This window comes from Elephas maximus, chromosome 14 (assembly GCF_024166365.1).
Source record: "Elephas maximus indicus isolate mEleMax1 chromosome 14, mEleMax1 primary haplotype, whole genome shotgun sequence".
In the NCBI taxonomy this organism is placed as follows: Eukaryota; Metazoa; Chordata; class Mammalia; order Proboscidea; family Elephantidae; genus Elephas; species Elephas maximus.
The window spans coordinates 97,899,002-97,911,876 of NC_064832.1; the positions used below are offsets into that span (position 1 = coordinate 97,899,002).

Here is a 12,875-nt window from a genome sequence, read left to right on the forward strand (position 1 = left end):
ATGCATCAATTGGTCTCAACCCACCTGGAGCAAAGGAGAATGAAGAACACCAAGGTCACACGACAACTAAGAGCCCAAGAGACAGAAAGGCCCACATGAACCAGAGACCTACATTATCCTGAGACCAGAAGAACTAGTTGGTGCCCGGCCAGAATCGATGACTGCCCTGACAGGGAGCACAACAGAGAACCCCTGAGGGAGCAGGAGATCAGTGGGATGCAGACCCCAAATTCTCATAAAAAGACCATACTTAATGGTCTGACTGAGACTAGAGGAATCCCGGCGGGCATGGTCCCCAAACCTTCTGTTGGCCCAGGACAGGAACCATCCCCGAAGACAACTCATCAGACATGAAAGGGATTGGACAGTGGGTGGGACAGAGATGCTGATGAAGAGTGAGCTAATTATATCAGGTGGACACTTGAGACTGTGTTGGCATCTCCTGTCTGGAGAGGGGATGGGAGGATAGAGAGAGTTGAAAGCTGGCAAAATTGTCAAGAAAGGAGAGACTGGAAGGGCTGACTCATTAGAGGGAGAGCAAGTGGGAGTACGGAGTAAGGTGTAAATAAACTTATATGTGACAGTCTGACTTGATTTGTAAACGTTCATTTGAAGCTCAAGAAAAGTTAATTAAAAAAAAAAGAACAGGAAAGAAAGAAAAGACTAAAATGGATGTCAGAAGAGACTGTGAAAGTTGCTCTTGAACCTCGAGTACCTAAAGTGGAAGGACGAAATGATGAAGTAAAAGAGCTGAACAGAAGATTTCAAAGGGCATCTCGAGAAGACAGAGTAAAGTATTATAATGACACATGGAAAGTCTTGGAGTTAGAACAGTAAAAGGGTAGAACATGCTTGTCATTTCTCGAGCTGAAAGAAGTGAAGAAAAAATTCTAGCCTCGAGTTGCAGTAGTGAGGGCTTCTATGGGGAAAATATTAAACAACGTCTATGCCAAGAAATTTGGAAGACAGCTACCTGGCAAACTGACTGGAAGAGATCCATATTTATGCCTATCCCCAAGAAAGGTGATCCAACTAAATGCAGAAATTGTTGAACAATATCATTAATATCACACGCAAGCAAAGTTTTCCTGAAGATCATTCAAAAGTGGCTGTAGCAGTATATTGACCGAGAACTGCCAGAAATTCAAGCCAGATTCAGGAGAAGACGTGGAACCAGGGATATCATTGCTGATGTCAGATGGATTCTGGCTGAAAGCAGACAAGAGACAGTTGTTCAAACAGAACAAGAAAATACCACATGGCTTGAAGTCAGGAAGGGTTGTATCCTTTCACCATACTTAATCTGTATGGTGAGCAGATAAGCAGTAGAAATTGATCAGGTGTGTTTCATTTTGTTGTACATAGGGTCACCATGAGTCGGGACCGACTCGATGGCATCTAACAATTGATAGCACCCTAACCCTCTAGCCCTATGAAAGCACCAGTTTCCTTTCTGTCAGTATGGATTTGTCTATTCTGGGTATATCATCTAAATGGAATCATATAATGTGTGGTCCTTTGTAACTGGCTTCTTTCACTTAGTGTGTCTTTAAGGTTTGTCCATGTTGTAGCATGTATCAGCACTTCATTTCTTTTTATTGTGGAATAGTGGACATTTGAGTTTTTGTGTTTGTCTATTATGAGTACTGCTGCTATGAACATTTGTGTGCAAGTTTTTGTACAGATGTTTTTGTTTCCCTTCAGTATATACCTAGGAGTGGAATTACTGGGTTACATGGTGACTCTGTTTGAGGAATTGCCAGATTGCTTTCCAAAGTGGCTGTACCATTTTGTTTTCCCACTAGCAGGGTGTGAGGTTTTCTTCTCCCCCATTGTTGTATCACCAGCACCTAGAGATAAGGATATGTTTCCATATCTCTGCTTTGGCACCTAAAGTGTTAGCTTTGTGCTAAAGATGGCCTCCTTTGTGGTCACAAGAAGGGTGCCAGAGAAGCTTGGGGCTGTAGTTCTTCTTATCCAGACAGAAAGAGCTCTCCCTTCTCTCATCAGTGAACAAGAGCCTTCCTTCCAATGTGATTGGTCAGCCTAGTTCTCTGCCTACCTTTGAATCCATCATTGTCGCTATGAAAATGTTAAATTTGATGTTGGTTTCTGAAGTAATCGTTTCTCCCTCAAAATAAATAAATAAAAACTAAAAAACCGCAAATGATTAATATGGTTGAATTAGGCTATTTGATGCTCAACCCTGGAGTCCAAGAAATGGCGTGGGTATTAAGGAATCATCCACTTCATGCTTTACCTCTACCAATTAAAATCATTTTTCATAATTTACTTAATATGTCATCGTCCATATTGTGTGTATTATGGCTTCTGCAATAAAAATGGAGATTTATGGCAATCTATTTTTGATTCCATTGTGGAGTGTTCTAAATGTTAGAAAAACCTCTTCAGTATTGAGTAGATTCTTTTCCTCCTATAATGTCCGTGTTTCCTGTCTGTTTTACTTACTTCTGGAGTGTATGTAATATATAATTGCCTCTTGTAACTTCTCAGATTCCACTTCGAAGTATGTGTAGTCATTTTCCATATAGTACATCTCGCAAATTATGTATTTAATCACCACACAAAGATAATGTCGTGTGGTTCAAATTGTATTTGAGCTTGTATTTTCCATGAGATTCATGTTGTGGTTTTTCTTAAAGGCTTTACAGATATATAATTATAAATTATCCAAGTATAACTCTCTTTTTAAAAATAGCTTTATTAAAAAATAAAGAAAATATAAAAAATAGAAAAATATTTAAAACTATTAAAGTAACACATTTAAGATAGAGTTGAACGTCTTCTGTTGTCCTCTTCTAGCCTCTTTGTGTTTGCCTTACCCTCTTCTGTTCTTGAATTTTGACTTGAATTCAGCTAAACATTTATTGAGGAATTTTGGTAGGCACCCGACAGATTAAAGATGAATAGGATAGTGTCTTTTTATACCAGTAAAGAAAGCTATGCGAATAACAGTAATTTAAGGCTGAAGGAGGAAGTGCTCTTTACAGGCATGGATAATATGCTTTTGAGGAGAAACATCATGATATATCTACTGAAATTTTGAGTTAGCCAATAAAAAGACATGATTTTAGAGTATTCCAGAGCAGTCAGTTTTAGGTTTAAAAACTACCGCCCAGAATCATTGACTTGTATGAGAAAACAATTGGCACTTTTTTTTTTTTTTTCTGTGGTTTTGCTCCGTAATGCCTCATGCAATACTTCTGGCATACCTTTTAATAATGTGGAATGAGGTATAAATTTTTTTCTCACTTACGAATTCATTCCTCCAATCATCGTGTTCATAATTGTCAACCTGCTTTTATATTTCATTCAAACCCAGTGCCATCCAGTCCACTCCGACTCATAGCAGCCCTGTAGGACAGAGCAGAACAGCCCTGTAGGACAGAGCAGAACTGCCCCACAGAGTTTCCAGGGAGTAGGTGGTGGGTTGAAACTGCTGACCTTTGGGTTAGCAGCCATAGAGCTAAACCACTGGGCTACCAGGGCTCCGTTCATGTTCTTTATAAAACTCATTACAAACAGTTATTATAGGATAAAGTCTGATCTCTGAGAATCTTTATCTAGGAACAGGATCAGACTCTTCTCTTTCAGAGTTTTAAACATAAAAGTAGAAAGTATTTTCAAAAGCATTAAAAAAAAAAATCATTACTGGTGGTTAATTCTTTGTGTCAATTCTGACTCATGATGACCCATGTGTGCAGAACTTCATAGGGTTTTCAAGGCAGATTGCCAGGCTTTTCTTCTGAGGCACCTCTGGGTGAGTTTGAAACACTAACTTTTCAGTTAGTAGTTAAGCGTTGAACCATTTGCACTACCCAGGCATCTCGGTAACCAGTGTGCCATCAGGGATCCGTCAGGACCTTTAGGCCTAAGCAATTCTACAGCAAATGGCTGGACAAATGACCACTACCAAATAAAAGTAGAATGTCTAAGATAAGCTATGTGAAATTATCACTAGTGAAGGAGCTGGCTTCAGCTCTAAATAGCCATTGATTTCTTATTTTAATTTTATTCCCCTATCTATTAATAAGGAAACCCTGGTGGCACAGTGGTTTAGCTCTATGGCTGCTAACCCAAAGGTTGGCAGTTTGAATCCACCAGATGCTCCTTGGAAACTCTATGGGGCAGTTCTGCTCTGTCCTCTAGGGTTGCTATGAGTTGGAATTGACTCAACAGAAATGGATCTTAGAATTTAAAATATTGTATTCTTAGCATTGAAATTCTTTTAAATAGGAGCTTCTAATTTTGGTTTTTTACGCAAATTTTTTTTGTTGGTTTTCTTCTTTTAATAACTCAGATATTTGGTGAATTTCCTTCATCTTTTAAAATTTTTGTGTGAAATTATAATCCAAGGCTTGATTTGAATTTTGTAGATTATTGCGTATCTATACACCATTGGTGTTTATATTTAACACACAGGCATAACAATGCAAAATCATCGCTAGCTTTATCATACATCAAAACAGTAAACGCCACCTTCTTAGTAAAGCCTTTTCAACCTTCAGCCCTCCTTTTCTAAATTTCTCATCTTCTCCATGTTAATTTCATGTACTTGTTAACATCTAACATGTTACATATCTTACCTGTCTGTTTTATTTATTGTCTGCTCCTGCCTTCTTGTCCCCTAGAATATAAATTCTCTAAGGGCAGGGATTTTTTTTTTTCCAGTGTTGTTAACTCCTCTTCGCACAGTGCCTAGAAGAGTGCCTGGCCTATAGCAGTACTCAGAAACGTGTTATCTGAATGGCAAATTGAAAACAGTTCAGTTCTACCTAGAAGGTTAAGGAAATGGGTACGGAGGAATGACGATTGTGGGAGCACCAGACAGAAGGCAGGCGAAGCACACTGGCTTTGTGAAGTCAAAACTGGCCACAAGAGAGCTTTTTTGACTCAATAAGAAGTTTTTTTTAGTTTTAAATTTTATTTCCTTTAGCAGCTCTCACAATACCATCTCTCTTGTATCCTGATGCATACATTTTTAACTCCTTGTGTCTTGTAATCATTTGAGTTTGTGACTCTCTGAGTTGCCTTGGTAGCATAAGGGATGTGGCCAAATCCTGTGGGAAGTATAACTGGTAAAGACAAGGTCGGTTCTTCTAGACCTTGGATGACGGGGTAGGGTGTGGCTCGTGCGTTATAGCTGAGGGGTTTGACAGGGATACCTCAAAAAAGATCACTAGAGAGGAAGAGATTTGTCTAGGAAGATACATCTTTTGGACTTTTGAGTTTGAATTATTACCAGCTTTTTGGAGGGTAATTCCTCAGTCTTGTGTTCTTGTTTGAAATTATTATTTTGGGCAACCAGTTGCCATTGAGTCAGTCACAGCTTGAAGGAACCCACGTGGTCAGAACAAGACTGTGTTCCGCAGGGTTTTCAGTGGCTGATTTTTCAGAAGCAGATCGCCAAGCTTTTCTTCTGAGGCCCCTCTGGTGAGCCTTTTGGTTGGTGCCGAGCTTGTTAACTGTTTTCACCACCCAGGGCGGTACGTAATAATTATCGTTGCTGTTAGTCCAATTGAAATACAATGCAAGCCACATAGGTAATTTAAATTTTCTGGTATCCACATTAAAAAAAGTAAAAAGTAATAAGTGATAGTTTACGTAACTTGACATATTAAAAAAACTATTATTTCAATATATAATCAGTATAAAAAAACCAAAAACCAAATCCGTTGCCACTGAGTTGATTATATTTTAGATTTCCGTGTGTGTTTTACACTAATAGCGCATCTCAACTCGAACTAGGTACGTTTCAAGTTTCAGTAGCTACATAGGGCTAGTGGATCCTATTGGAATGTGCAGCCTTAAGGTTTAGGTTGGAGGGTCTATTGTTTATTTAGTAGCCCTGGTGGCACAGTGGGTAAGCCACTAAGCTGTTAACTGAAAGGTCGGTGATTCGAACCCACCAGCTGCTTTTGGGGAGAAAGCAGTGTGCTTCTTTAAAGATCACAGCCTTGGAAACCCTGTGGGCAGTTCTACTCTGTCACATGGGGTCACTTAGAGTCAGAATTGAATTGATGGCAACAGGTATTGCTTATTAAACAGCATTGGTGATAGGTTATATATTGGTAATGCAGTTGAGAATTCTGCACTGTCGTTCTCAGTGTAGAGGCTATGTCGTAGGAAGCTGCAGAAGCACAAGGTATCATCCACTCAGAGTGCAGTTAAGGAGAAGAGAAGGCCAAGGAAATCATTTCAGGAATTATTCCCAGACTTCTAAGCCCAGGAAACGGAGGAATAATTAAAGCCATTAAAGCCGAATGAGGTATTTCCAGGCGTGTGTGATCAGCCCTTTGAGATACTAAGGGTCACTCGGAAAGGTTATATTAAGAAAGACCCCTTGTGTTTGTCAACGTGGAACTCCTCTGTAACTTTTTGAAGGGAGAGTTCAGTGGGATGGTAAGGTCAATTTCATTTTGGTTTGGAGTTAGTATGAGTGAAAGCACTTCTCTTCCTTGATTTTTTTTTTAATAATCATATTTATTACACTGCATTTTAATGCACTGTGCCTAAGATCTGTTCTTGTTTGTCAGTTTCTGCAAAACTGCATAGAACCAGTTTTATTCATAACTTATTTCTTTAGTTTGAGCTAAGAGTGACATTATTTAACTGGAGTTATTTATCTGCAGTTGTCTTGGAAAGGGCTTATAGATAACAGTCACCCAAAGAAATTTCCTTAAATTCTAGGTTTCTCTATAGAATTAAATTTTGAATAGCAAAGGAAATATAAAATTCAATGTTTTACATTTAATCTATTAGGAATGGCATTTGAAAAATTTGTATGTACTCATGTAACTCAGCCGTTATACAGTTTGGTATTCTGGATATTTTTAGATTAATTTCTCTTTTCTTTCTTTAGTCATCAAGAGTTCACATAACTAGAGCTGTCCTGGAGCAGTTTTTATCCTTTGCAAAATACCTTGATGGTTTATCTCATGGAGCGCCCTTGTTGAAGCAGCTTTGTGACCACATTTTATTTAACCCAGCCATCTGGATACACACACCTGCAAAAGTATGTGTTTTCGTTTTAGTCATTTTACGTTCAGGTAGTATTATAAAGTATAATTACTGCATCTGAAGTATCTGAGAGAAAACCTTTGCATTTTTTATATTATCCCATAAAGTTCTTGTGAGACAGTCGTGCTAGGTGGACAGTCGTGCTAGGTGGACAGTCGTGCTAGGTGGACAGTCGTGCTAGGTGGACAGTCGTGCTAGGTGGACAGTCGTGCTAGGTGGACAGTCGTGCTAGGTGGACAGTCGTGCTAGGTGGACAAGCTTTGTGGTCGTGAGTAATGCTGTTGTGGTGGTTATTTAGTTAGCATTTACTATGTCTAAAAAGGGACTGTTACATGGTGATACGGTGAGAGAGGATATGTTTTTAAATTAAAAGAACAAGGTGAATCTTATTTGAGTTATGTATGTTCATATTTGCTAAAACTGAAAATGTAGCACCTAGTGTTAGTTAATGAAATTACATTACAAGGCAACCTTCCAAACTTGAAAAATCAATGCTGTGGAATGTGATGAAACCCTTTAAACAGAAGAGGATTATAGCCATGCAATATTGTTTCCACTCTAGATGCATTGTGTCTCACTATATACATACTTAAACCAAACCCGTTGCAGTTGAGTTGATTCTGACTCATAGTGACCCTATAGGACAGGGTAGAACTGCCCCATAGGGTTTCCAAGGAGCACCTGGTGGATTCAAACTGCCGGCCTTTTGATTAGCAGCTGTAGCTCTTAACCACTATGCCACCGGAGTATCCTACAATATATATAAAAAAAAAAAAAAAATAGGGACCAGAATTTATTCTTTGGTGTAATGGGAAAATAAAGTATCAGAGATCAGATTATTAAAATAAATGAAACTGCTGTTAAAAATTAAGCTTGGTGTAACACTGCATTCTAAAGACCTCATTGTGATTCATGTATTTCCAAGGAAAAGAATTTGGGGCACTGATATTAAGTAGTAGTAAAAGAGAAGATAACAGGCAACTACCATATTTTTATGCAATTAATGCACAGCTTCTATGTTTGTTTGCCAACTGTGCCCTTCCCCCAGTAGGTATGTTCTTAAGCACTGCTATGCCAATTGTTTTTTCACCTTACTGTAAAAACATTAGCATAGTGTGCTTACGCAAATAGTTTGTGGGAAGAGGGCATGTTTGGCAAACAAAGGTAGAAGATGCGTGTTATTTGGGTAAAAATATGGTGATTATTCCATGGAGCCCTGGTAGCACAGTAGTTAAATTATTTCATGATAAACTGTGGTCCTTGTGACTCGAAAATTGCTTTCGTTTTGCATACAGAATTTATATTGAAATATAAATAAGATTTGTTTATAAAATATATGTAGATTAAATAATCATTTTTCTAGGTGTCATAAAGTATGGTCATTTTGCATACTTTAATTTGTTACTATAATATCTGAAAATCATAGTAAGGGACACTTTTTAAGAATTTGAGTGGAATTTTAGTTTTTAAATCTCCCACAAACTTTGTTTTTAACTAATGTTTAATTTTTTATTTTTATTATGACTCATCACATTAATATTTGGACTAAATCCAAACCTGAAGTTTGTTCAGTCTTATAGACAAGGTGTTTGCTTTGTTATATGTATGCTCACATGGTCAGATTTTGCCAGCTGAACATATACTATGGCAGTAGGTTAAGAAAATTTGAAATTACATGAACTTTTACAATACATGTGAACACACATCTACTCCTTATTTATGAACATGGTTAGGTTCCAGAGACCAGGCATTATGAGAAAATGGGGGATGACTACATCACTACATAACTGCCAAATTACGTCACTGCATAACTGCCAAATTACAACATTACATAACTCCCAAGCCACTGAGACTCATGGCCCCGCCAAGGTGACACATAACCTTAACCATAACAGCCAGTGTTACTCTTGCTTTATACTGTGGCGTTCATACTGCCAGACATACGTCATTAATGTGCAAAATAGTTGGATAGTAGGTTTTTACTATTGTCATAAATGTGAAATGCCAGGTGCGAGATGGTCAATAAGTGAGGACTAGCTGTACATAATTTTCCAAATATCATATAGCTGACCGATATTAAAAAGTAATACTTCTACTTGCGTAGTTATGTTCTATCAGATTATTTCATTTGAATTATTGACAGAATCATATAAAATTGTTTAAATATTAATAGCTGTTAGATTGCCTTTATTAAAATAAATTTTACCTGAATGTGTTAGTTGTAGATTATTTTCTTTTTAAAATATGAATGATAAAAATTAAAAAAGTTATTTTTAGTCTCATAATAAATGTTCATTTCCTGGCCTTTACTGATTAGGTTGTAAATTAGAATAGAATGCATATCTGTAATATAAATGAGACATTTTAAATTTATTAAAATGTTCTATTGTTGCTACACTGTATCAGGTTCAACTTTCCCTGTACACCTACTTGTCTGCTGAATTTATTGGGACTGCTACCATCTACACCACCATTCGCAGAGTGGGAACAGTGTTACAGTTAATGCACACCTTAAAATATTACTACTGGGTCGTTAATCCTGCTGACAGTAGTGGCATCACCCCTAAAGGGTTAGGTAAGTACAGCACTGGCACTGTGCGTACGCTTTGCTGTGGTTGGTGCATGTCCTGAGTGTGTGGCAGAGAACAGACGTGCATGCTTAGGAAGCTATCAGGGAACTGTCTTCTTACATAGGAGACTGGCTGCTGTATTGAGAATTGTTTGTGGTAAAGTGAAGTCTGTAGCTCTGCAGTGTTAAATTAGTTGTGGAATAATGGCAGGTGAAAACAAGCAGTATTCTACGGTTTAGGTTATGTGCCTCTTTCTTGATTCAGGAAGTTACCGTGTATAATCTTAAAAGCAGATAAAGAATATTGGTTGTGGCCAGTATGTTTTGAGATTTTTACTTTTTCTTTATATTTTTATTCCAGACCTCACCCTTTGTTCACAGTTTATTAGAAGCTGATTTAAATCTTCTCTGCATCTTCTTTGTTGTTTTAAAACTATTGCCTGTCTTTCTAATTATACAAAAAACGTATGCTCATTATTAAAAAAAAAAGAAAAATATTAATCATAACCCATACTGCAGGAATATTTACTGTTATAAGTTTGGTATGTTTTCTTCTAGTTCTCATATAACTTTTTGCAAATACGTAAAGTTTTTCGCGGAATTGAGATGTTGTTGATTCTTTTATAAACTCTACGTAATAATCCAAGAGGACATTCCATTTATGTTGTTTCTAGAGCTTTGATTCTGCAGGTAACACTGTGACCCCACAGCCTCCTGCGTCACTGCCGACTCTGCCTGTGAATTGCTTGGCTTTACTGAGAAGGGCCCATGATAAACACTGCCAATTTTTTTCTGAAGTGTCACCAGTTTACAATTTCACTGTTAGTACACTGGAGTGCTCTTCTTAGCACACTCACAGCAGCACTATGATGGTTTTATGAAAATCTTCTTGATAAGGGAAAATGACGTTTCATGATCTTAATGTTCACTTATTAGCTTACTTTTTTTATTGTGGTAAAAATTTACATAAAACTGCATTTGCCAATTCACCAATTTTTACATATATAATTCAGTTACATTGATTATATTCTTAAAGTTATGCAACTGATATCATTTTTGTGTATTTTAATTTTATTGATGGCACTAAAAATTGTGTTATTCACACTCAGATTTATTGTTCTGTTCTTTTATGGCTTCTTCCATTGCTTTTAAACTTAAGAATTCCTAAAATTTATTAAATGCTCACTATGAACTGAATATTACTCTAAGCAGTCTATATGTTAATTTTGTTCAATTATGTATGTGTGTGTGTGTGTGTGTTTGTGTGTGTGCATACAATGTAATTACATATGCATATTTACACACACCTAGGATTATATCCAGGAGATCCTGGGTGGTGCCAACAGTTAAGCCCATGACTACTAGCTGAAAGGCTGGCTGTCCAAACCTACCCAGAGGCACCTTGGAAGACAGGCCTGGTGATCTACTTCCAAAAGGCCACGGGCTTGAAAACCCTATGGAGCAGTTCTGCTCTATACACACAGGGTTGCCATGAGCCGGAATCAACTCAAGGGCAACTGATGACATCAATAGGACTATATGGAAACATATATAAGAATGTTGTTAATATCACCCCCGTTTTACAGAGTAGGAAACTGAGTTGGTACAATGTGACAACTGAAGTTTGGGTTGTCTGTGTGACTCAGAGCATCTGAAAGCACTAAACTAGGGCCAAGTGTTCTCTACTCTAGATGAACGTAATAGTCACTTTTTTTTTTTAGTCATTTCTGCTTTAAAAAGTTAATATCAAATTATGGAAGAGTTGTAAGACTTATACAAAGAATTCCCATACATCCCTCAGTAGATTTTGTAATATTTTACATTTTGCCACATTTGCTTTCTTATTCTCTAGTTTTATTTTTATGTATATATAAACACACTAATATACGTATTTTTCTCTGAATCAATTCAGAATAAAATGTAGACAGGAGGCCCTGTTACGTCCAGATGTTGCACTGTATTTCCTAAATGAGAAGGACACTCTATAACCACAGTGCAACCCTTAAAATTAGGTAATTAGCATTAATACAATAATACCATCTAATTTAATGACCCCACTTAAATTTCACTAATTGTGTCGATAATGCCTTTTTTGCCTAGTATCCCAGCTGAGGATCATGTGTTGCACTTGATTTTTCTTGTTACTTTAATCTTCTTAAATGTGGACTAGTTCTTTAGTGATCCTTTGTTTTTCATGGCCTGGATGTTTTCTTAACAATATAGTCCACTTATTTTGTGGAATGTCTTTCAAGTTGGATTTGCTTGGTGTTTGCTCATGATAATTCATGTTTTTCATTACTGTGAGAAATAACAAAGAAATCATACTATTTCTGTCTTGTAGCAAACCTGGTGATGTAGTGGTTAAGTGCTACCAAAAGGTCAGCAGTTCGAATCCACCAGGCACTCCTTGAAAACTGTATGGGGCAGCTCTACTGTGTCCTGTAGGGTTGTAATGAGTCGGAATCGACTTGACCGTAATGGCTTTGATTTTTGGTTTTGTATCATGTTTGAGGCACATGAGATGGAGTTGTCCCATTACTGTTGGTGGGTTACTGGTTCCGTCATTTGGTTAAGATGGTTTCTGACAGGTATCTTGACTGTAAAATCACTATTTTTCCCCCTTGTAATTAATACATATTTGGTAGAGAGATACACTGAGACTGTGCAACTATCCTGCTCTTCAACAAACTTTGACCTAATTGTTTTAGTTCATCGATGACTCTTGCGAGAATTATTACTGTGATGGCTGGCAAATGTTGACCTCTTGAAGACATTTATTAGTTTGTATTTTATTGTAAGGAAGAACTTGTTTTTCTCCTTTATTTGTTTGTTTGAATGTCATTATAGACTCATGGATTCCTATTTTATTCAACATATCAACAGTTTTCACACTTTTTTGTAAAGGGTCAGATAGTAAATATTTTTGGCTTTTGGGACTAAGATCTTTGTCACAGCTAATCCACAGCTGTAGATAGTATGGAAATGAATGGGAATGGCTTATTCAAATGAAACAAAGACCAGTGATGGTGGATTTGACCAAGGCTGTAGCTTGTCAGCCCTGGACTGTGTCATTATTTGTTCTGATGCTCAGGGTGCCCCAGATTTGGCCAGTAGGAGCTCCTTCACCTGGGTTTTCGTGTCCTTTTGACAAACTTTTTCGTTTTTTTGTACTTTATTGCTTCCTGGCACAAGATGTTCTTGGCTCATCTTATACACTCCTTGTCCGAGCCCTATAGTCAGCCATTTCTCCAAAGAGAGCTGGTTT

At 37.4% G+C, this 12,875-nt stretch overlaps 1 protein-coding gene across 7 annotated transcripts in view; it reads left to right on the forward strand.

Annotated features, from left to right (window-relative positions):
* NBEA (neurobeachin) overlaps positions 1-12,875 on the forward strand; it is an 892,011-nt gene that overhangs the window by 180,040 nt on the left and 699,096 nt on the right. For all 7 annotated transcript variants that reach the window (XM_049853455.1, XM_049853457.1, XM_049853456.1 and 4 more), the window contains 2 exons: positions 6,884-7,036; positions 9,448-9,616. In XM_049853455.1, coding sequence (XP_049709412.1) covers positions 6,884-7,036; positions 9,448-9,616 — 322 coding nt within the window. The remainder of the gene's footprint in view (positions 1-6,883; positions 7,037-9,447; positions 9,617-12,875) is intronic.